The 25,346-nt window shown below is 45.9% G+C and overlaps 1 protein-coding gene across 1 annotated transcript in view; it reads right to left on the bottom strand.

The window, feature by feature from the left end:
- The window catches only part of BAIAP2L1 (BAR/IMD domain containing adaptor protein 2 like 1), a 57,397-nt gene that overhangs the window by 15,544 nt on the left and 16,507 nt on the right, over nucleotides 1-25,346 (bottom strand). Inside the window, exons 3-6 of the mRNA XM_066640880.1 lie at nucleotides 19,049-19,135; nucleotides 700-761; nucleotides 504-575; nucleotides 37-174 (exon numbers count right to left, since the gene is read on the bottom strand). Of these exons, the coding sequence (XP_066496977.1) occupies nucleotides 37-174; nucleotides 504-575; nucleotides 700-761; nucleotides 19,049-19,135 (359 nt within the window). The remainder of the gene's footprint in view (nucleotides 1-36; nucleotides 175-503; nucleotides 576-699; nucleotides 762-19,048; nucleotides 19,136-25,346) is intronic.

Genomic DNA, 25,346 nt, shown 5'->3' with positions numbered 1-25,346 from the left:
CCCCATTCCTGAGTAAGGGGAAAAAAAAATACTTGCCTCTGTTTCTTTATGCTCATATTTCATGGCATTCCTTCCTCCTTGACTTTTCCTTCGGATTTTCTTCAGTTCAGCCTGAGACTTTTCCAAAGAATCCAATTTGCTTCTGTGTTCATTCTGGTACCTCTTCAACGTTGCCTGCAATCAGATTATATTGGGTAATGATGCTGGAAATTAAATTGTCTGTAAATTGTCTGAGAAACTTCTGCGGAGAGAGTCTCTCAAGCCAGGGGCAGCATCATGTCATAAAAGGCGCTAATATTCTGGCACTGCAGGAACATCCTACAAATGGTTAGAATCCTAATCAGTTACAAACATGTTGCCCCAATCTGGTGTCACTCACTTGCACATGGAAATTGCTCTAGAGAGGATGTTCTAGAGAGAAATTGCTCTAGAAAGACTCTTGCTCTAGGGACAAAATGCAGACCTGGCCATTACTCCAGTCTCAACAAGCCATATGGACTTACGTTCATAAATTTCACATCCAGTTCAGTCTTCTTCTCTAGCTCAGATACAATCTCTTTGTGGAATTTCTTGAACTGGAGTGGGAAAGAGAGAAGGGTGAAAGTTTGTATACACACATCACAAACATTTCTTAAAATGTTTTAAATACTGCAAAAAACAAAAAAACAAAACCATACACACAAAAACCAGGTCACTTACGCTTTCATCTAGGCTGTCATTCAGTTTTTTCTGTGCAATAGAAATTTCTATGAGAACGTGACCTGTTGGCCAAAACAGATTCAAAATTATTTCTGGTTTTTAGTTTTTTAAGTGATGCCTGACTTTAAAAAGTTTTAAAGGGATGCATTTAGACAGAATGATACCTGGGTATTCTTTTCAAACCCCTTCCCACAAACAAAAATAGTGATTGTACAGTAAATGGTTTCTGGCTACATTTATGCTGAACAGTTAGGGCCCAATCCTATCCAATTTTCCAGAGCTGGTGCTGCTGTGCCAATGGGGCACTGCATCTTGTCATGGGGCAGCAGTCACAGAGGTCCCCTTAAGGGATGGGAACATTTGTTCCCTTGTCTTAGGGCTGCATTGCGGCTACACCGGTGCTGGAAAATTGGATAGGATTGGGCCCTTAGTTATTTGGTAGACAATATCAACAAACAAACACATCAGTCAAAACAAACGAAGAACCTCCGATTTATATTCCAATTTGGCAAAGCCTGAAGGCAGATTTCAAAGATTTGAACACAGGTTAACACACAAAATTGTAAATATAATAAAAAACAAACCTTGATTTAAAAATATTATATTTAAGAATAGCCCTAAACAAGACAAACAGCAGAGAAATAAATAGCAATCTACTGATCACATCCCCAAAGTACAGCAAAACAGGTAGCTTTGTACAGCTTTTAAGGCAGGAGTATTTCTGATCTCCTGGTGGTAGCATGTTCTAAAGCCCAGGAGACCATCACAAAGGGAGCGCTGTTCTGTAGGCCTGTCAGCTAAGACATGAGGGCAGGAAGAGCAGGGTCTCATTGGAAGATCTTAACAGGCAGGCAGGACAGCGCAGAAGCTCTTCCCAAGTTCTCATGTTCTTCAGTTTCACTACATTTCATGCTCAACCTTCTTGCTATTCATCTGTAAGAAAACACAATCCTCATTCCCATTGCACAAGAAAACCCATGTCTAGCTTGGCCCTTGCTGATGCTCTTGGGCCTCACACACACTCCCTGCCTCACCCACGGAATAGGTAAACACTCTCTCACTGACTTGTCACAAGGGTGAGACTACATAATGTTTTGGGGTGCAATCCAGGTAAACGCAGGCGAGACCCACCTGCGACAATCCCTTTGCGAGCCTTAAAATATGCATCTCTGAAGGAATAAGGAGGCAAGAAGGGAAACCGGATTTGCCATGTAAAAAAAACGGGCTGGTTAATTTGAACCGGCTTAATAATTCAGAGCAAAGTTCAGACCCTGCAACTCTGAAGGACTTTCAACGGCTTTGCTCACTAGAACTGCTGTACATGCTTCAGAGAATTTGCTGCCCCAGCAACACCCCACGCCGAAGGCCGGCACACTCGCCAAGATTAATGCAGCAGAACCTGGAACTGGGCGTGCTGACAGCTCTCCGGCAAGACTGTATGTGCTGGCTCAACTCTCTCCACCCTTGAACACGCCCTTCCTCTGGCTTTTCCTGCCACCGCCGTGCAAATGTTCAATAAAACAGCCCGTTCACCTGGCGGGTCGGGACTGGAAAACCTGATGTGCAGCGGTTGTTATTCTGGTCTCAAGAGCTCTCAGCCCGCGAGAGGCAGGCCGTGCCTGAAAATGGGCTCCCCCCACCCTGTGAAACCCACTGGAAGGTCTAATTGAGCTGCGAACGAAAAGTAAAATATGTCAAAGGGGAGCGTTCCATGTACAAAAAAAGCCTGTGCTCTTCCTCCCCCCTCCAACGTCCACCCATCGTCACCAGGCAGAGACGAACACCCTGCCTCACCTCTTTCCTCTGGGGCTATGAGTCAATATTTTGACAACGAAACCATAGTGATCTTGCCGCTCCGAGCAAGATGCAAATGGCAGGACCGGCCGCGCTCTTTACCTGAATGGCAAATACGTCCTGATGGCAGACCTGGAAAATTCTGAAGTCCTACTCAGGGCAGGGCCGCAGTCTCTACAGCGAGACGGCAGCACGGTAGGTGCACCAGCAACCAGCGTAAAGGGCTGCAGGCACGAAACCTCTCTCGTAAACACAGCAGGTGGCAAAGGACAGCACAGGTGTCTCCCTGGATCTGTGGATCCTGGACCAGCGACTTCACCTTCCTGTGGTTCAGATTCCCCCTCCCTATTGCACAAATAACGTATCTTGGGTTGCAGCCCTCCTATGTCTGGCTGCCTCTCTGCTGTCTGCAAATGCTAACTGCTGACAGAAAGTGGGTTGGAGGGCTGAAAATAACATGATGCCACTCTGCTTCTTGCTACCATTTGCAGGAGAACCTCCTGCACAATTGGCTCCTATCTGTGGTTTCCGGTATTTGCAGCACTCTGCGGATGTGGGAGAACGCCGGTTTTCTGAGCAGAGGTGGGTCAGCTTCATGGGGGTGACTTGGGAGACAGATTAGCTTGGGTGCACCTGCCCCCCTCCCGCTTTCTGGATTTGAAAACAAAAAAAGAGAACGATAAGGAAGTGTGGAGGAAAGTGGCCGTCTACAGCATCTCCAACCCTACCCCAAGCCACGCTCTTCTCCTACACACTTCCTCTTCCATCCCATCCCTCCAGAACAGGGGGAAGAATGTTAGGGACTGGTGAACAATTTGACACCCCAGCCCAGGCGCCAGGAGGTCGTGGACCAGGTCTGGGCAGCGATGGGGCAAGGTCCAAGGCTGGGGAGCCAGACTGAAAGGAGGAGTGATGTCCTCGTATCACACAAGGGATTCAGGACGCCACCCCAGCACCTATGTGAAGGCTGAGCTGTTGTTGCCACAAGCTCCAGTCTTTCCCTTGATTGAACTGGAGGCACGTGAGGCTTGGACAGGGGAGGGGAAGCTCTGCCTTCCCTGCCCTCACGTCCCTGAGCCTGGGCTGGGCAGTCCCTATCTGGAGGAAGTTTCTTTCAGTCTTCATATCCTTCCACATTTTACCCTTCGGTCGGGTATATGACTAGGGCTGAACACTCAACCCTTTATGGAAGGTCAATGGGTGCCATTTTTCGGAACCATAGGAGAAAACGGAAGGCACATAGAGTTCATTACTTCCACACTCCTCAACTATATGACCAGAGTACCGAGATCCTCCTTGAGAGCCCGTTCACACGGTATTCTGGGGCTCGCTTTTCAGAAGCCTAAATGCAGCACACGTAACACAAGGAGGATTTTATTGCAATATATAAAAGGTGTCATCCTTCAGAAATCTTGTTTTGCATGCTAGCCCTGGAACCTCTCAATTCCTGCAGAATTTTATAGGGGCCCATAAACAGGGCGCATGGTAAAAATGTGTGACAAATGGCATGGAAAGGCTCATTTTATTTTGGCTTCCAAACATTTGGTCTTAATACAGCTTTTAAAATTTGAAGTGTAACATTCATGCCTAGCCTCTCCAAGAATCCATCGTACATTAAGCACCTCATTTACACAGAGTTATAAAGCAATAAAAATTTTTTTGCTTAAAAGTTGCCATAGGAGAGTTGGGAAAGGAAAGTAAGAGTATAGTAGCCAACATTCTCATGAGCTGCTATTTGCATTCTGTGGGGCATCATACATGACATTTAGAGCATCAGTCTGGCCAGCAATTTGTCTGTTCAGCATTGAGCCATCTCACCCTCCCCTGGTGCTTAGGGCAAGTGACTGCTCTTGCCTTCTCCTATAGTTTGTGCATATGTTCAAGTTTCCTGCTACTGGCCACATTTTTAAAAGGAGGAGAAAAAAGCAGAAATATATGAAGACAAAAGTGGCAGCCTAGAGCAACTTTTAGGAGACACTCTAGGCCTCTACTTGATCTCTCTACACACTTTCGCTTCTCTTCCGGTTTCATCTTAATTTGATTAGCACTGGGAAGAGAAGGCAGAAGCCGAGGTAAAGGGGTGGACTCTGGAGACTGAGGAGGGGGTGGGTGCAGGGCATCCTTGCTGCCCCCAACAGAGGCTCCTGCTTCACCTGACCTCATTAGAGGGCCGCCCCTGTGTCTATATACACCTGACACATAACGTGGCTTATCTCTCCTTGAACGCCAAGTCTTCTGGAGTCCAAAGTTGATGGGAAAACACTTTGTATTTACATTTGTTTTCAAGACTCTCCAACAGAAAGATATCACATGAAGTGGCCCAGAATAGCACAGACAGAAAGAGAAAGAGCAGCTACAGTAATGCAGTTCAGGAGAATTTATAAAGTGAAATATATAGCTGCTAAAAAGAACATCTTAAAAGGGGTTGGAAAGGAGTCTCCCTTGTCATCAATTCCAGCTTTTGAATGCTGTGTTCTTTCAGCAGAACGGATGGACATCAACCAGTTCAGTTTGCTGTATGGAAATCATTTCCTTAACCTAGCAGGCTAAGAGAAGCCAGGCGTAATTTTTGATGGTTCCTGGAACACAACCATCCTGCTTACCAGAAAAACAGCAGCATTTCATCAGTTTAGGGCACAATCCTGACCAGGTCTACTCAGCAGTAAGTCCTATTTTGTTCAGTGGGGCTTACTCTCAGGAAAGCATGGTTAGGATTGCAGCCTTCATCACACTGGCTAGTCAGAAGCAATGTCACCAGGAACAAACGAATGACGGTTCCAGGCCAGGGATGTGCCAAATTGCATCCTAGAGAAAGATACAACCAAACTGAGATGGGGCACACTCAGAATCGTATGCCGCAGAAATGCTGTCTGTTGATGGCGTCCCTGCAGTAGCAGCAAAGATTTCACGGAGGGCTCTGTGTTTGGATAGTCGTATTCGTGAATCATTCGCAAACAGCATAGAGACCAAATTGATAACTTTCTGCTCTGCGGGATCACTAAGCCACCAGCAATTTACAGAGCTTATTGGCTTTGTCTAATCAGCAGAGGCGTTAGAGGAGACATTCCAGCAGTACCGTTCAAACCCATTCGCTCGCATTGTTGAACATCTTCCACTGAAGAACAACTTCGCTTCCAAGCCGAGGGGGCTGAAAGTTGACGGTCACCGATACCCAAGTCAACGTACACAACATTAACAGTCCATCTCGCCTCATTTAAAACGGGACTGGCAAACTGCACTGAACAATTTTCACATCGGAAAGAATCCTAACAACCGAGCAGGTGCCATCTTGTGTGTGAACAAAACCCCACTTTTTCCTCCCCTGCTTGGCACTACAGTAGCTCTCTTGTTGTGTGCTCTCTCCGGGTCTCTTCATTCAAGGCATAATTCCATACCAACTGATATATATCACCAGATTTAAACATCCTGGACACATACGCTGTGGTCCATTTTAGGTGATGCAGCTGGAGCTCCAAGGCAGGCCAACTGCTTTGTATGCAGATGGTCTGGGGTTCAATTGCTGGCAGATCCAGGTGGGGCTAGGAAAGACCCCCATACGGACCCCCTGAGCAGTCAGCTCCGAAAAGGCAGAAGACGCTGAGGCTGGGAGACCAAGGCCCTGCCTTGGGAGAACCAGGTGCACATGGATGCTTCCCTGTTACTCTCCTTGTGCTCCCTGAAAAACAGGGGGCTGGGAGACCCAACTGCTGTTCAGAGCAGCATTTTTCAACCGGTGGCGCACATACCGCCAACGATTCATGAGGCGGTGTCTGGGGCACGCATGGCACCCACCCTAGACACCGGCTGCCCAGCAAGCAAGACCATGACACGATAAACAGCAGTCGGAGGCTCGGCGGGCGAAGCTCCAGCGCATGGGTTTTGTGCACTCACCAGTTACTTCTGGTAGTACTTCCAATAGGCGAACCGTGTGAAGGGTACACTGGGGGACAATCACGGAGAAATGCTGGCCTAGAGGGCTGCAGCTGGGGGGGAGGGAAGAGAACAGGGGACATCTCCCTCCATGCCTTCAGCACAGCTGTGGAAGCCTCTCTTGCCCTCTCAAAGTCTGCATAAAGGGACTGCTTGCACAGACCTCAAGAACCAAATGAAAATCTCGTTTCTGCCCAAACGCAGGCCTGAACATACCCAAAATCTGACACTGTTTAAGCGAGCCGGTGGGAGGATAGCCAGAGCGGACGGGATTCTCTGCTTGCCAGTCCAAGCAACACACACTCATGACCTCACTGCATCTCATCTCAGAAAAGGCTTTCAACTCCGCAGCCTTCAGAACTTGCCACCAATAAAAGACGCCATCAATATCAGGGGGAGTGCCTGAGCGAGCTTCCTTCCCTAATGTTCTCTTTGTGAGGGAACAAAGTTTTGCCAACTTACACAACAGGACACCACACACTAATATGAATGGCTAGTGGTGCAGCATTAGTGGCAACACAGAGCTATTAATTTACTGACTGTATACCCCACCCTTCAGACGAAAGAGATCAGAAGTTACCGAAATAAGTTCTAATCTCCCAAACCTGTTTGTATTCTGCTGGCCCAAAGCCACCCAATGCCAAGGTTGCAGGCCAAAAGCTGCCCCCCTTCCCTGAGGCTGTGCCTGCCAGCCTCTGCCCCCTCCTACCCTCCCATGTTCTAGCTTAGCACTTCCCTCCACATTTCTTCTTCCTCTCTGTCCCCTCCTCTTCCTATATTGATCTGGGGAGGTGGAAGGAAAAGCAGTGGAGGCAGGTAGGCAGACAGAAATGGGTGCCCCCCCATCCGCTTGCTGCCCAAGACAACAGCTTCAGTTGGCCTCATGGATGGGCCGGCCCCAATTCTGCACCAGACAACTGACAAGCACATCCAGATATTACCCCTGCTAATTGGGTAAGAGGCACTTTTTCAAGTGGGTGCTCCTTTTTTAGCAGGGGGAGAGTAACTGGCCCACCTCACCCCAGCACTGTCTGAACTAGTGGCTGTCTGCTGGTATTCTTTTGCATCTTTTTAGACTGTGAGCCCTTTTGGGACAGGGAGCCACTAGTTGTTTGATTTTTCTCTGTAAACCGCTTTGTGAACTTTTAGTGAAAAGCAGTATATAAATACTGTTAATAATAATAATAATGTTTCAAAACTCCTAATAATCTCTAAGTATGAAGATGTAGAGACTCCCCTCTGAATGAAAGAAGTTTTTTTTGGGGGGGGGGGAGGATGATAAATATCTGCAAGAGTTAATTACCCTCCAATATTCACCTCTTAAGGAGCCTGGCAGATGCAATGTTTCAGTTTGGGTCTAGCACAGCCATGTATACAGTGGGTGGGGGTGGGTGGGTGCGAGACTCATTTTTTCCAAGAAAAAAGGGGTTTGAGACTGTAGGGAGTTTGTGTGTCTCTGTAGTAATCCCTTCCAGGCTTCTAACTAGCTTGTGTTTGATATCACTTGCTATCAGAGCTTGGTACCAGGGAAGAAAGGCTTCAGGTACGTAAGCAGTGGGAAGTGGGAGGATTCAGTCCCCCTCCCCAACTGCCCTTTCCCCCTAAAAACTGGGCCCCATTCCCACTTTGGGGTGTTAGGACAAATCCGGGTTTAAATGGATGATCATGTCTTAACTGGCCCTCAGGATAAGAATAGGGCTGGCCCATCTATGAGGCCAACTGAAGCTGTTGCCTCAGGCACCCACCTCTGCCCATCCATCTGTGCCCACCTACTTATCTCCACTGCTCCAACTACGCAGTTCATGAGAAAGAGGCTTTAACGCATAGGCGTGGAGAGCAAGGAAGATGAAACGCTGGAGGCATTCCTCCTTGGCAGGGATCAGCTGGCACGAAGCAGCTGCAGCGCAAGGGCAGCACATGCAACATTTAGTATCTCCGCATCCAGTGTGTCTCTGCACCCGGCTACCGTTGGGGCGGTTTTGTTGCTCAAAGCACTATTCAGAGGCAAGCTGAAGATCAGGAGGGTCAAGGCATTTGCTGCACCATTCGCAGCACGAATAACACACAGCCCAGGAAGACAAGCAGCCAGGCTGGCAATCGTCACCCAAACACGAGGCAGAGGTGATGCGGGGCAGATTCATGTCCTGCTGGGAACACACCCAGTGCAGGTGTTGCCAGCTCTTTATTCCTGGAGGCTGCATCATCACACCAACTGTTGCGAGAGGCCTTCTCCGGTGACGTGTGCTTGTGAGGCTGTGTGTACATAAGCAGCTGCCAGGGCCCATTGTGTGGGTGTGGTGGCTGAAAACAAGCCAGGGAGGGCAAGAGCACAGTCTGCAGAAGTGCTTCAGTGTGCAGATCCCAAGCAGGGCAGTGCCAAAGCCTCCGCCCAGCACCCAAAAGCAGCAAAACACACCAGGCAACAAATCCCCAATGCCGATTCAGGGCGATAACCACTGCTGGTGCCGGGTGAGACTTTCAGGCTTCCGGGTTCTTTCAGCCCTCTTCCCAATTTAGCTTCCATCCGCTTCATGGCTGCACACAGGAGAGATTCCACCCAGCTTTCCACAGCCACCGTTTATGTCTTGGCCTTGTCCGCCACAAGTTAGGGTAGATGCACCATTTTACTCATCGGCAGCTATGCTGCTGCAACTTGTGGGTTTCCCCCCCCCCCCCCCAAATATCTGGCATGACAATCAGAAGGCAGAGAATGTAAAAGGGACAAAGATCAAGCCTCCCAAAGGTCTAGACCAGGGGTGCCCAAACCCCGGCCCTGGGGCCACTTGCGGCCCTCAAGGACTCCCAATGTGGCCCTCAGGGAGCCCCCAGTCTCCAATGAGCCTCTGGCCCTCTGGAGATTTGCTGGAGCCTGCACTGGCCTGACGCAACTGCTCTCAGTGAGAGGGCGACTGTTTGACCTCTCGCCTGAGCTGTGGGATGCGGGCTCCCTCCCCTGCTTGCTGTTTCACATCTGTGATGCGGTAGCAGCAGTGAAGGAAAGGTTGGCCTTGCTTTGTGCAAGGCCTTTTATAGGCCTTGAGCTATTGCAAGACCTTCATTCATTCATATAAGTTCATCTTTAATATATTCATTTATGTAAACTTATGTAAATGTATTCAAATTTTAAATGTAAATTAATTCTTCCCCCCTCCGGCCCCCAATACAGTGTCAGAGAGATGATGTGGCCCTCCTGCCAAAAGCTTTGGACACCCCTGGCCTAGACTCTAGAGCTTTTATAGAAGTCATCCTAGGAAGTCATCACACTCATTAGGGAGATAAAGCAGGATATACATTTGTAAACAAACAAACAAATAACTCAGGAGTAGCTATGCAAATTTATTTTGAGAGGTCTCATCAGGAGTGAGCCAGGATTGCAAGAGGCATCCAGGATTTCCGGGATAAGATCCAACAATGGCTCTACCCCCATTTACAGAAAAATAAGACAACACCTAGCACCCTATTATGAGACCCCAGATCTTGGGGGACCATTTCAGCAGGTCTGCTTCCTCTCCAGCCCTCTTGCTTTTCTTAATATCTAGCTCTCCCATGTCAGTGGTGGAGTTAAGGGAGGCTGGGGGGTTAATTGCCCTGGTGGTGTGTAGGGGTGCCTTTCCAAGGACGACTTCGTCTGCCACCCCCTTACAGGGTTGTCACAAGAAGGGTGCACTCCACTTGATGTCCAGAGTCCTTCTTGGCCCCAGGGAAAGAGGGGTAGAAACAAAAAGGGGGTACCGATGGCCCAACAACCAGGATCCCCCAACCAGGCCTTGAAATTCAGCAGTGGGGCAGGGGATGCTTCAACCTTCTTCCTCCTCCTCCACCTGGCTCCTACTCTTGGCTTGCAACGAGTCCCAAGGAAGCAGACATGATGCAGGCCTCAGGTAGCCTGTCCAGAGACCTCTCATCAGCAGCTCTGAGTGAATCCCTAGGCCCTTCCCTTACTGGGTTGTCTCTCTCCTATCCCCACCCACAGCCCCACCTGGTTCTCCCCAGGGTTAAAGGGATAGCATTGCTCCAGAGTATGGAGGCTCTCACCCTGCAAGGAGCAGGCCAACCCTGTGTCTTGCTGGCCTGGAGGACAATGGGAGGATCAGATATACAGCCACATGTTGGCCATATACCCCCCCCCAACCAGGGTTGTGATGGGACAGCTGGAGTATCCAAGGCAGTGAGGCAAGTCAAGAAATGGACACTAACATTCCAGTTCCCAATGAAGATTTTTGCACTGAATAAAACTAACTTTTAAAAACAAACAGAAATACAGAAATTGCAATAGAGATGCTCGAGTTAAGAGAATATTACTATTAATACTGCTGCCTGCTTCATCATCCAGAATATTGACTATTCATACAGTGCTATTTCCTCCTTAGCCCCGAAGGCAGTAAGAGCTTTTTCCTGTGCCTGCTGACACACTTGGTTACCTTAGGATAACAACTTTTGAATCCACTTCCGCCTCCAGTTTATTTACCTGCTAAGGGGGCGAGTGAAGTGGATTGCAAAAGCTGGCTTTCTCTGTACAGTAAGAGGCTCTTTCCTTCTAGAGAGGTTTTTTAAAAAGTGAGCTCAAAAATGCAAGAGTTTTTGTCTCTAATGAGTACAAATTCACAGTTTTAAGGAAAAAAAAATATATAGCAACCTTTCAACTTCCAAAGATAAAAAGCAGCAGGATGTGATTAAATCTTGAAATTCCTTGTTCAGGGACATCAGGACATCATCAACAACAACCAAACAACTTGAGATAAGCTCCCACTCTTGAGCTGGGAAAGTTAAGTCTTATAGAATAATTCCCTCGGGGGAGGGAGGGAGGGAGGGAATGAACTCAGTCTTCTTGAAATCTGCAAATAATCTCCAGTCCAGTGTCTCCTGAGACCTCAAACAGGTTGCTCTGCTGCATTCCTTTTCTCACAAGGGACGCTGATGATGGGACACTACCAAGCATGAAAGCTATAAATCACTCCCTTGGACCCGTTGCATGACTTGCCAAGAGGCTGCAGTGACTAGTATGGGGGAGCCAAGACCAGAGATGTCCCCGTTCCAAGTCTGCAAGAGGTTGCAAAGAACAGAAGAGCACTTTTTGCCCTAGGTTCATCAAGACATTCAGCTGCGAGGGAATGAATTCAGGAGAGAGAGAGAGAGAGAGAGCCTGTCCCAGTTGGAATGTCATCTGTTGATGGACATCTACAATATCTGAAGGTCTTATTTTTGAATATGCATTATTGCTTTTCATGTCTTTACATACACACCCATATTTTTACATACACATCCAAGCCGCTCAGAAGATGAAAACCCCAGTGACAGGAGTGAAAGATGTTGGGTTGATCCATTTGCTCAGATCAACCACAGGCAGAATTTTAAGGTGAAACTCTGCAAAGACTTTGCCACAATTGCCTCACCTTATTCCACTTAAAAAGATGTTATCAGGGGATTTCGCTTTTCTGCTCTCGTAGCTCCCTTTCACATTGTTGCACAAAACGTCAGTGCACAGAGATGCACCTCGTGGTTCACAATGTGAAGTATTTATTTTAATTTTTGTAGGAGGTAAGACACCCCACTTCTTGTTCCAAATATGAGTAGCTTAATACAACATAAATTAATGCCAGATACAGTTATCCGTCCATGCCTATTGAATGTACTTGTTATGTGTAACAAAAAACAAATTGGTCCTTCATGCTCAGACGGCTGTAAAGACCAAGTTATCACAAGTTTCAGGAACAGACTCACAGAAAACCGAACACACACACACACACACACACACACAGAGGAAGAGAGAGAGGGAGGGAGAAAGAACCTCTTGACTCTGAGTTGGGGAGACAGAGATTAGACTGATCACTATGGGAGCATGTTAATTAGAAACCGAATATAATCAAGTCCTTAAATTATGAAAATGTATCCGCACCAGTTTGAATCACACACTGAAACACTCACAAGAGACACGCAATCATTTTCTGTACGAAACTCAAACTTTCACTGACTTGTGTAATCAAAACAAGTTAGGAGCCCACAAACACAACCATCAACTTGGACGCATTGAAACCTGGATACCAAGACGACTAAGAACTATGAGGAACTGCAGTTTCTAACGCAAAGGGGGTAAACCATGCGGTAACTCGATCTGACTGTCCTAGAAGCTTCTAACTTTCTCACAGCGCTCTGAGGACAGGCAACCAGGAAGCTCTTGTTATATTTCATAACTGGCCAGGAAAATGACTTGTGTTCTTGGGAAAACATTTAAGGACTAGGTGTTCTTAACTGCAGACATACCAAGTGTGCAAATCACTGTATATTGCTGTAAAGTATGCAGCCGACAACGACCACTTCCCTTATTTTTTATGAAAAGATCTCACAGGCCAAATACTCAGGAGGATCCCTTGCCTGCTTAATTAACAGTTTTTTAGAGCCTTCAGCACTAGGCAGATTAATCTGCAAAATAACACCAGACTGCAACTGGAATCTTAAGTCCCTGAACTGGTTAAACAAGAAATATCAGCCACTGAGGGAAGTTGGATTTTCACTTCAGGAGCCCAGCAGCTTTTCAAATACCAACCTAAAGAACTACCAGGATAGACAAATGTTGCAGAAAATCTATGTTGTTGCCACCCACTCAGCCCAGAGATAAATCCAGATTTCTCTTCCCTCTTCCTTTTCACTGGCTACTCTTCCTTCCTTCATTAAAAAAACCTTACTTTTAAATATTAGCACTTGTTACTCCTCCTTACTCTCCTCCAATTTCTCGTCATGCTCTTTCTACAGTCCAATGTTCCTGCACCAGTTAAAATAGTTGCAATCATGGCCTCAAGACTTAATTTTTTAACTGGAACCTTTTCTCTAGAACTCATTATCCCCTGATATTCACACACAATCTCTGACCTTTTAAGAAGCATCTAAGTACCAGCCTATATTCATAGGTCCTTGCCAATTAATTAAGATAATGCAGTTCAGAAGGACTAACGTATTCTCCATTATCTTCACCAACCCCTCTTTTTCTCGACTGCAAGGATGCAATCTATGTTACTTTTAATCCCTATTAAATGTACAGTACTGCACATTGTTTTTCAGGTGGGGGCTTGCAACGGACAATCAAAGAACTGGAGCAAATGCTACATTTTATTGTGATAAGTTGCAGGAGCTGTACGTTTCCTTGACAATTGAATTACAGGAGTTTTGCTTTAAAAATTCTTAGTTAAATGCAAATTCACCTTTATCTCATCTGTAACGAATTCTGAGAAACAAATTCCTCAACAGACACTGTTGTGTGTGTTATGCAACCTTGGTACAATTAGCACAGAGTGACCTTCTTTCCCGAGGGATGTCAAGGGAAAAAGCTTTATAAATGGTTCAAAAGAAATTGGCTTGCTAGTTTGACAAAAGTGACTCTGCTGTTCCAAGTTTTTTTTTTTTTTTTTTTGCTTAGGCAGATACAAAAATATGTCAGGAAGGATTATCACCAGCCACTTTGGGACAGTGGCCTGACTCCATCCCTTTGCCACTGGGATATGCCCCCACCTCGTTTCTCAAGGATTGGCAGTCTTGTCACTTCACCAGCTCCTGCCTAAGAAATCTCAGGGTTTGGGGTATCTCTACCCTGGTAACCCTAGGAGGAGAGTACAGAAATGCCTTCAAACTCTCAAAGAAATTCATTTTCAGCTGCTTCGGGGGAGTTAATTTTCAAATTCTGAGGTGCAATAGCTTTGCCATGTCTCTCTTCCTGGTTAGATACGAGATAGAAACCTTTACTGCACAGTTTAACTACATGAGCTATATAAGCAGCAACCTTTCTGCTTTCCAGTCATGGTATCATTTAGAATGAAGCTAATTTTTCCGCACCTGACCAGCCCCATATCTTTAACAGGATCGATCCTAAATATTTAGGGCAGAGATCAGAATAAAACTGGTAATACAAAAGCATATTTGAAATCAACTTGATTCCTCCCAGTTCATAAGAACAGTATCTCTCCTGATATGGGATCCCCTGGAACTTTCCATACAGAACTACTGATGGGATGACATTATACTTGGCCAGGGAGTAAGCTCTGTGCTTTTCCAGGCACTGAAGGTCATATAAGGCACAGGGTGGTATAAGGCACAGGGAAGGAGGTCTGGTCTAGAGGGTTGAGCCTCCATTTGCCTGAAGATAACATCTGAAGGTTGCCAGTTCGAGGCCACCGGCACTGTGCGACCTTGAAACAGCTGACAAGCTGAGCCGAGTTATTCCATCTGCTCTGAGCGTGGGAGGATGGAGGCCAGAATGTGCGACCAAATCAAGAAAGAAACACCCGAATGTTGTGGCTTCTTGAAAGACAGAACCTTTCAAATTGTAAAAATGCCTACGGGGATTTAAAAATTGCCTGCCTATGTAAACCGCCTTGAATAAAGTCCGAGGAGAAATCTGAGGACCAAGAAAGACGGTATAGAAATACCTGCATTTTTATTATTATAAACAGGCAGCCACCCGACCATGATTGATTGGAGTCATAAGGATTTAAGGGGGAGCAGGTCTTATCTGCTGCACTCTGTAGATCTTGGAATTTGATATCTAACATTCTATGTTTGATCCTTCTAAATGCCCCTGCTGAATGCATTGATCCCAATATATTCAAAGTAAGCCCATAGAGCTGATTTTTTTCTCGATATGAACTGACTCATTTGTACTGTTAGATTCACACAATAGCCAAAGCTAGCTTGGCCAAAATTGTAATGAATTTTCAGCCACTTTGCCAACAGTCTGAGGCTAAGAGGCAAAGAAGGAAGGCCCGTAGCCAGGGAGACAGACCAGGGACAGACTGCACTTGCTCCCGGTGTGGAAGGGATTGTCACTCCCGGATTGGCCTTTTCAGCCACACTAGACGCTGTGCCAGAACCACCATTCAGAGCGCGATACCAGAGTCTTTCGAGACTGAAGGTTGCCAATATAAAATTTCAGCCAGTACCTAATGGACTTTAGCCATGCTCCAGTTTCCATCCTGCACTGGCCAGTCTCCAAACAGAGAACAGCATAAGGGATGCAGCTTGGCAGTCCAAGAACGTTTCTCAGAAATGTGGCCTGAGCCTGTTGGTTAATCTTGGTTAATATAAGTTCAGACTAGAACAAGGGTGTCAAACATAAGGCCCTGGGCCTGATCCATCTCCTGGAAGCAATTTATCCCCCCCCCCATTATAATTGAGCTCTCCCAGGGCTCTTTAATATCTTGAAATTATGAACAAGATTTGTATATTTTCTCTTCAGACATTTGCAGCCAATGAATTTCTATGAGAAAACAAAGTGCTTATTTCTGGCCATCATCAGCTTCATGATATCACTTCCAGCCCTCAGCAGGGACCACGAATGCTAACTTCAGCCCTCTGTACTGATATCCTTGAACTAGATGAAGCCACAGAAAAGGGCCAACAGAAGTGCCACAAGAATAAGAGTAAATAAGAAGAGCTTATTTACTCCTCTGCGTCTCTCTCATTCAGCACTCACTCCTTTTGCCTTGAAACCTCTGAAGAAAATGTCTGCACTCTTCTCTTGCACACACGCAAGTCTGCAAATTAGGAGATTCCTCAAAGGCTGCGTTAAATATCGCCTCTTTTCCTTGCTTTGAAAGTACTGGCTGCTTCTTTCTGAGAGCGGCTCCAAGGGCTTCCTTGCAAATGTCAAAGATAGCTTCTGAAGACTCCTAAAAATATTGCCCTGGCTCGACCCGAGTTCTCTGACCTTTTGTGTTTCTGCAGCAAGCATTTTATCTGAGATTATGTTGGAGGGAATCCAAAACCATCTTCTCAATGGACATTAAAAATAAAATGTTGCATAGGAAGTTTCATGAGACATTAAAAGTCCTTTGGTTTAAAATTGTTGTAGCAACATTCCAAGTAGATAGACATTCCTTTTTTTAGCAACATTCAGGAAAGTGAGATGGCTGAGATGTACAAATTTTATGAAGATCACTATGGGAATGAGGCCAGACCGCACCAGCTTTGCACGCAGAAGGTTCAGGGTGAATTCCCGGCATCTCTAGGTGCGGTTCGAGAAGACACTTCTCTGAACCTTCTGTGCCAGATTGCTGGGCTAGACTGAATGAAGGCATGACCCAGTAGAAGGGTATTTCTGAACTGTGGATCTTTTATAATACTGAAATTACAGCAAGTCCTCAGAGCTGTCAATGGGTTCCTAGAAGCTGCAACTTTAAGCGAAATGACTTGTAAGAAAACCAATTTTATCACAGGCAGACTCAGTAACACTATCCCAAGTTGTGGGCTTGCCAAGCGCTTTCCTATGGCGCTGCAACGTGTTGTTGCACCCCCAGAATTCCTTGCCCCTCTGGGGCTTCTCTGGCCCTCCTAATGCCTTTTAAAGGCATAAAAATGTCTCAAAAACTGGAAGTCACGTCTTTTGCCCCTAGGAGGCATTCTAAAGCCTGCAGAGGCTGCGGGTGGATGCATGCGGTCTCCGTTGGCTTCAGAAAGCCCTCTGAATCGGAGGTTCAGGCTGAGCCAAGTCTGGCTCAATGCAGATCCAGGGGACCCGGGCTGAACCAGATCTGCCAATAGAAAATCTGCACATAAGTAGGTTCAGTCAGATGAGCAGGCTCAACCTGCAGCAGGGGAGAAGCGTATATATAAATATTTTTTTTTAAAAAGAATTAGGTTTGCATCAAATGTACACCTACTGTCAACAAACTCAAGCCAAAATCCACTTAGACTTATTTCCAGAAATGCACGCTCAAAAGAAGGCTGAATGAGATTAAATGAGAAGTCTCTATACTCTCATGCTGAAAGTGTCTACTCAGAAGTATGCCCCATTGTGTTCAATATAGCTTACTCCCAGGAAAGGGAAGCCTAAGACTGTGGTCCTATACACACTTCCCTGGAAGTTTTACTGAACTCATAAGATCTTACTTCAGAGTAGACACGAACAGCTTCCTATATCTCACAGTGGTCCACCAGATGCCTCACGGACCACACAAGACAACAAGAGACCTGCATCCTGGTGCCCTCCAATCCCCTTTTAAATGCATCTGTAAAACTCCATGTACACTGATGGCACCATATAACACAGTGCCTTTGTTTTTATTGCCTTGTTTTAAAAGGTTTATTGTTTTAGTATTATGTTTCTAAAATCCTGTAAGCTGCCTTGACTGCCTCTGATGAGAGAAAGGTGGGATATTAATTAATTAGATGCACACCAGTTGTATTGTTATTTTTGCAACTCTGAAGGACAGGTGTAGGTATCAGATACACAAGCATATTGAGAATCTTGGGTTCAGCTTCCTTAAATAAATAGACCAAAAAGCAAATAATACAGTGATTCACACGATTTGTTATTTGCTTTCGCTGTTTGCATTTCTACCACTCCCCCAAGTTGGATAGAGGATGAGAAGAGTCACACAAGGAGGACTCTGGAGGGAGCCCGAGGGAGGCCAAGAAGTCAGCATTTCTCAAGAGCAAGTTTCACCCTGATTATCAGCAAAGAGCATCCTGGCGCTTCACAGCCTCAATCCTCACATTTTATTTGCACACGGATAAGGACCTAACTGCTCACCACAGAGCAGGTTATGGCCCAGTTCAGACCTGTAGATAGAACCAGGGTTGTGATCAGGCTACAAGGTAACATGCGTGTCTTTCCCCCTAATCACACCCAAATCTGCCCCTCACTCCAGGGGTTCCCAAACTGTGCCACTAGGCCAGCCAGAAGCGAGACTGCACAGGACAGCAGAGATGGCTGGTCAAAGGCTCATCAATGATATGACTTACAACCAAATTCTATGCATGTCTACTCAGAAGAAAGTCCCACTGAATTCAATAGAAGCTTCTTCCAGGTAAGCATGTATAGCACTGCAGCAGCAGGAACATATGAAGCTGTCATCTACTAACCCTCACCAACCTGGGTTAGAATTAAACCAATACTCGCACTGCTCTTGCTTTGAAAACTTGAGGATATGCAGTCCTTTAACCTGCAGCTGGAACAACGTACTGCATAGATAAAATGCCCTTTTTTCCAACAGCTCTCAATATTCACCACACAGTAGCATTTTCCTTTATTTCTCCCTTTAGGCAGATCCATCCTTCTCCAATTATATTATGTCAGAGCTATTCAGAACATACCAGTTTGTAAGTCAGAGAGGAAAGAGTACTGAGAACAATGTCAGGCTTAAAAGTTGCTCTACTTAAGCTCTCGACAAAACAAAAGAGGTGGCAAGCAGGGCAAGATAACAAGAACATCCAATCTGACTGTCCAGTATTTATGGCAGAAGTTTGATGCTCTCTTTTCTGTCTCATGAAACTTGAAGCTAAAATGCGCCCAAAAAACTTCAGCACAGGAACAAAACTGCCTGCTTCTTGCCATTAGCCGAGAGGGGCAAAACACGACACGTACCAGTCTTCAAAAATACATTCGTTCAAAGAATGGCTCCCTAATTAACTCAGAGCCCAATCCCAAACATGTCTACTCAGTGGTAAGTCCCATTATTTTCAACTGAGTTTTACTCCCAGGGGGTTAAGACTGTAACCTCACAGAACAACAATGGAGAAATGCCTTGCTGGTGACATATGGCAGCAGTATATAGAATGAAGAGAGGCTTCTTTCAGACCATACATTCAAATATCGAGTTGACCACCCCAAGCTAGGTCTGCAATCTGGTGCACATACCTAGTTCTTTCGAAACAGGTGATGCGACGGCGATGTCCCCAATTTTTGCCACACTGTCGTAGTAGGCTCTTCCAGCGAGAACCATCACTGCAGAAAGAGAGAAAAGTACAGAAAAATTATGCTTTGTGTTATCCAACAAACAACAGATGAAATAAATTTTGAGAGCCGCATTGCAACAAGACTGTTTATTGCAACCACAAACCACAGCCTCCAATCAGGAAGAGGATCCTACCTCCTTGCTGGAGCATAAATTTATTATCTTCAGAAAAAATTTCCCCAAGTCCATGGGAATTCTGCACAGATTCCAATGCCCAGTTCTAGACTGGTCACTCTCTTTACGACTCCTACTTAAATCTAGATCACCCATCTGAATTGACCCTCATTCATTCCCTTACCCTTGACCCACGCACCCCTTGGTCCTCTCCTGTCCACACCCATCTCTCCTAATGTTTAGAGAAGCTTAACATTACTATAAAGCCATCATGAGAAAAAAGAAATAGTGTGTAATGGGAACACACATGTACATGCAATTGAAAGCAAACAAAGTTACCGGTGTTGAGCTGTGTTTCAGGGCCTGTTGTCCTGCGATTTCCATCACTGCTAATGAACTCCTGCACGTAATTGTGGGCACACACACACACACACACACAGAAATGCACAAGCTCTCCAATGGTCTCTATATATCAGGGACAATTTGCATTTTCTGGCACCTGTCCTTAGTAAATAGCAACCCTATTGTGCCTTTTGGGGAGACCGAAGGATGTCCTTTGTTGTTGCATACGCTAGAACAGAAAAGTGCCCCTTTCGTCTCCCCCACCTGTAAGAGCCTATGCAGGGAATACGTTTTGCCAAATGTACTGAACTTGCAGCTATTCTATGACAGACAGAATCAGATCCACTACAAAACATTTTAACAAGGAACTTATGATGGTGCTAAACACACTAAAGGCCAAACTTAGACATGTGCCTAATTGGACAAAATGACCAGGGGGTATTTTTTTTCTGAATGACAAGGAGGGGGAGACTGTGAGTTGTGGCAAAAGTGTGGTGGGGGGGATTAGGGAGCTGTAGTGCTTTGCTCCACCATTGTTTAAATTCTGCTTGCCCCTCAGTGCAAGGGGAGGGGGGAAAAAAATTCTGCAGGGGGGAAAAACATAAACAATTGGCATTCAATGCCTTTCAATTTTTTCCACCTAAAAATAGCACAAAGGGCAACCACAATGAGAACCAAAATCACAGTGGGGGCAAAACACTAAAGCATCCATCCCTCTCCTGCTGCAGTTTTGTCGTGTTCAGTGCTCCCCCCCCCATGGTTTAAACATGGCTTTTACAGAGCCACACTGAAAATGTTGAGTCTCAAGCTAGAAATAAAAACAAATGATCTCCAAGTGTCAGTTTTTAAAGAAACCTTAATTTTTATTTGCTATTAGCTGCTCCCATCAACCGCTCGGTCCGAGCAGAACCAGCCAAGGAAAGGCTAGAAATAAAGCTGAGAACATCAGAAAAAAGATGGGCGGCCTCATCTGGCGGTCTTTGCAAAACCTTTCTATACCTTTAGCTAACCAGGCAAATCTCTGCCAGCTATATAGCTTAAAGTTGCTCTTCAATCTAGCTGAAACAGCAAGTATGAGTTTTAAGAAAAAGCACAATGGGCTTATTGAGTCAGCTAACATTTCCAAGATTTCCTTCCTTGCCAATTTAACTACAGAACAAAGCAGCACTTTATGTAATATGGTACTTGCAACAGGTGCTTTTAAAATTTAAAAAGGAGAAACTCCTATAGAGCAAGAGTTTACAGACTGGGAGGTGAAGAGAACGAACTTCCTGTTCTCAGATTGCTCAGGCAGAGAGAAGTAGAGTTCACCTTTATAGTAGTCTGGTCCAAGTACCAGCAAATCAAATTTTAACACTTTACATGTAAGAGGCATTATTGGGTTTCCGATATTTTCATCTTACTTTTGAAGCTATCTTTTAAACACTGAAGGCCTGTTCTGCCTGATGGGTCAGAACCAGAAACAAAATTGGAAAAGGGCCACTAGTCAGAAAGAGATTACACGTTGAAGTGGAATTACATCATTAATAAATCTGGTTTCCCTAAATCTCACAGAGCACTTGAAACAGAACTGCAGGCATCAGGAGCTTGAAAAGTTCCGGTTACTGCAAGGAGGACAAGAAAGAAAACTTGAATCACTGTGGAAGACTTTTTTTTTTTTAATGTATGCACCATCTTTTCTTGCAATAATGAAATGCAAAAACTCCCTGTCTTTATTGTGTTCAAGTATTCATACACAGCTTTTTGGAAAAGTTCAAAGCGGGTTGCATCCTAGCAAAAACACAATTTAAACATCAGCATGGTAATACTAAACACCACATCAACAACAGTCACAAACAAATAGTGTTGTCAGTCAAAAGCCTGGCCTTAAACCTCTTCCAAAAAGTCATTAAAAGAGATGGCTTTCCCCATCTCTCCAAGCAAGGAGGGTCCACAAGTTTGAGGCAACGACCATAAAAGTTTGATTCAAGGCAGTCGCCATCCAACTTGGCCAATGGAACGAAGAGCAGAGAAAGCAGGCAGGCAGGCAGAGATGAGTGTCTCCCAGCAATTCAGCTGACCTCATGGGTGGGTTGGCCCTGATGAGAGTTGAACCAGCAACAAAAGCTTCCAACCCAAGTAGAAAATAACTTGACTTCTTCTCCATCTGGGCCCTTAACCTTGAGATTTTAACCCTTCCCTGAAGACCCTGTGCAGGTAAAACCTTGAACTTTCCAGTCAAACTAGATACGATAACTAGATGTTCTTATTGGCAACCTTCAGTCTCGAAAGACTATGGTATCGCGCTCTGAAAGGTGGTTCTGGAACAGCGTCTAGTGTGGCTGAAAAGGCCAATTCGGGAGTGACAATCCCTTCCACACTGGGAGCAAGTGCAGTCTGTCCCTGGCCTGTCTCCTGGCTATGGGCCTTCCTTCTTTGCCTCTTAGCCTCAGACTGTTGGCCAAGTGTCTCTTCAAACTGGGAAAGGCCATGCTGCACAGCCTGCCTCCAAGCGGGCCGCTCAGAGGCCAGGGTTTCCCACTTGTTGAGGTCCACTCCTAAGGACTTCAGATCCCTCTTGCAGATGTCCTTGTATCGCAGCTGTGGTCTACCTGTAGGGCGCTTTCCTTGCACGAGTTCTCCATAGAGGAGATCCTTTGGGATCCGCCTATCATCCATTCTCACGACATGACCGAACCAACGCAGACGTCTGTTTCAGCAGTGCAGACATGCTAGGGATTCCAGCATGTTCCAGGACTGTGTTGTTAGGAACTTTGTCCTGCCAGGTGATGCCGAGAATGCGTCGGAGGCAGCGCATGTGGAAAGCGTTCAGTTTCCTCTCCTGTTGTGTGCGGAGAGTCCATGACTCGCTGCAGTACAGAAGTGTACTCAGGACGCAAGCTCTGTAGACCTGGATCTTGGTATGTTCCGTCAGCTTCTTGTTGGACCAGACTCTCTTTGTGAGTCTGGAAAATGTGGTAGCTGCTTTACTGACGCGTTTGTTTAGCTCGGTATCGAGAGAAAGAGTGTTGGAGATTGTTGAGCCAAGGTACACAAAGTCATGGACAACCTCCAGTTCATGCTCAGAGATTGTAATACAGGGAGGTGAGTCCACATCCTGAACCATGACCTGTGTTTTCTTCAGGCTGATTGTCAGTCCAAAATCTTGGCAGGCCTTGCTAAAACGATCCATGAGCTGCTGGAGGTCTTTGGCAGAGTGGGCAGTGACAGCTGCATCGTCGGCAAAGAGGAAGTCACGCAGACATTTCAGCTGGACTTTGGACTTGGCTCTCAATCTGGAGAGGTTGAAGAGCTTTCCGTCTGATCTGGTCCGGAGATAGATGCCTTCTGTTGCAGTTCCAAAGGCCTGCTTCAGCAGAACAGCGAAGAAAATCCCAAACAAGGTTGGTGCAAGAACACAGCCCTGCTTCACTCCGCTTCGGATGTCAAAAGGGTCTGATGTGGAGCCATCGAAGACAACAGTGCCCTTCATGTCCTTGTGGAAGGATCTGATGATGCTGAGGAGCCTGGGTGGACATCCGATCTTGGGGAGAATCTTGAAGAATAGATGTTCTTATCCTTCTATCTTTAAACAGAAGTCAGCAGGTCCCCAAAACGGATCAGGACCATGATGCAGGTGGAGGGAGAAGATTAGCCCTTTCTCCTTAATTGCTCCCCCCCCCCAGTTGCTCCTCCAGCTGCTACAACCACCAATTCAAGCAGCTTCACTTCTTGGGTCATTTGTGGAAGTGGGTTTTGCACTGCAGGTGCCAAGCATTAAACGTCCCCCGCTCCCGTCTGCACTGCAGTTCTCATTCACTTGGGAACTCCAGGGGCTGCTGTTTAAAAGAAGAATGAAGCATGACAATGCCTTTAAAATCACCTCTCACTTGACCATGAAACCTGGCTACAGAACACAACAGGCTTGCTTGGAAACACATATTTGAAGAGGGCTTTAGGAGAAAATATAGCTGGATGAATGAGGGGAAAGAGGCAGAAGACAACAGGACACAAGCCTGAATGAAGTATAATGAGAGAGAGAGAGAGAGAGAGAGAGAGAGAGATCTAGTTGTGGGCAGAGGCATGGATAGCCTTGAAAGGAGGTCCAGATTATATGAAACGGCACCTACAAACCTGTCATTACAACCCTTTAAGCGCCTCTGGTGATGCCACTCCTAACTCCATATGTTTCATTAACAGCATTCTTAGAAACGAGATGGCCTTGAGCCAAGAGAGGTTCTTGCCATGTCTCTTGGGCCCCTCCATGGAACCCAGGCTTCCAAAGGCCAACCACAATCACTTTTCACCTCCTAAAATTGCTGATTAAATAATCCAGGATGGGTGCAGGTTCTTCCCATACTGGTTCAGCAAAACTCTTCTCTGTGTGAGGATCAACCATCCATCAACCCCATTTCTGCTGCGTAGCCATAAAAGAAAGCCTGGACTTGATTTTGCCAGAGGCTGGAACACATTCTGGGACCCTGGACAAAATGGAAAGCAAGGTCTGCTCACTCCAAGTAGCTCAAATCTTAGATGCCTTTCATGTCCAGACTTGTTTCCTTGAAGGCCGGAGATCTGGCCAGTTTCTGAGGCAATGCTGACTGGGCAAATGAACACCGATGTCCAGTTCACGTAACTACATCTCAGATTGGAAGCGCCTTTGAAATCCCACAGATTACAGCTAACTGTAAAGGCCTACAACAGGGGTTCCCAAAGTATGTGTCGCGATGCCTTAGACTGTCACAGCACACTCACAGGGGCACTGTGGGATGTTCCCAGTGCATGTTCTTAAGTCACGAGATTCGGGCACTGCAATCTTTGATCTCACAAGATTTCATGAGATCCAAGATGGTGGCACCCAGCCGAGCTGGGAGGAAGAGGCTGTGGGAGACATTGTGACCCAGGTAAGTTTGGGAGCCACTGAGTTAGAATTTCCTTTATGACCAAATGTTACTTTTTTAGTGGACAAGGCACATGGAAAAAAATACATCATTATCAAATGCTCAACAGTGTTCTGGGCATATGACAGAGCACACAGCTGTTCTAGTCTAGTGGTTCCCAAAGTCTAGTGGTTCCCGAGTCTAGTGGTTCCCAAAGTCTTTCAACTGGTGGCTCCCTTAGTGGGTCATTGACTGTGGCTACCCATTAGGGCTACAATCCTTTACATTGCATAGGGCGGTGGATTTTTTTGCGAAGATTCCACAGCTCTCCTGGCTGGTTTCTGCGACTCCCTGTCTCATAGTTCGAGAACCACTGAGCCACTTACAGCATGTGCCAAGGTTGCTGTAAAATGAACATCAAGCCCCATCACTTGCCAGCCCCATCACTCAAGCTGCCCTACAGCACAGAAATATAAGCAAGCAAGCCAGTAAGTAGTCTGCACCTCTCCACAGGGCTGATGCAGTAATTATGACTATACATTCAGTTTAAAGATGAGCACAATACATCAAGTTTATCGTTCTGGAAAACATTTCTCAAGCTACTGTACGAAACAGCAATTATTCCAGCAGTGCTATGAAGGCAGCGTACACAGTTCAGACATTGATTCTTATGAACTGGCCCAGCTTCCAGTACTGATGTTCTTCTGTGCTAAAGGCTGCCTACCCCCTAAAAAAATCAGAGTAAACAGTTCTCCAAGCGCCACATTTTAAAAGGCAGTGTGAAAATTGTTCATATCATATGTCGTCGCTCTATTTCAAGAGCCCAGCTTTCCGCTTGAAAGCGAATGTGACGTTAATGGGATATAAATGGACATTTCTGAGACAA

This window comes from Tiliqua scincoides, chromosome 13, assembly GCF_035046505.1.
Source record: "Tiliqua scincoides isolate rTilSci1 chromosome 13, rTilSci1.hap2, whole genome shotgun sequence".
Classification (NCBI taxonomy): domain Eukaryota; kingdom Metazoa; phylum Chordata; class Lepidosauria; order Squamata; family Scincidae; genus Tiliqua; species Tiliqua scincoides.
The sequence above is the reverse complement of the archived record's forward strand: the minus strand, read 5'-3'. Positions and strand labels throughout refer to the sequence as shown.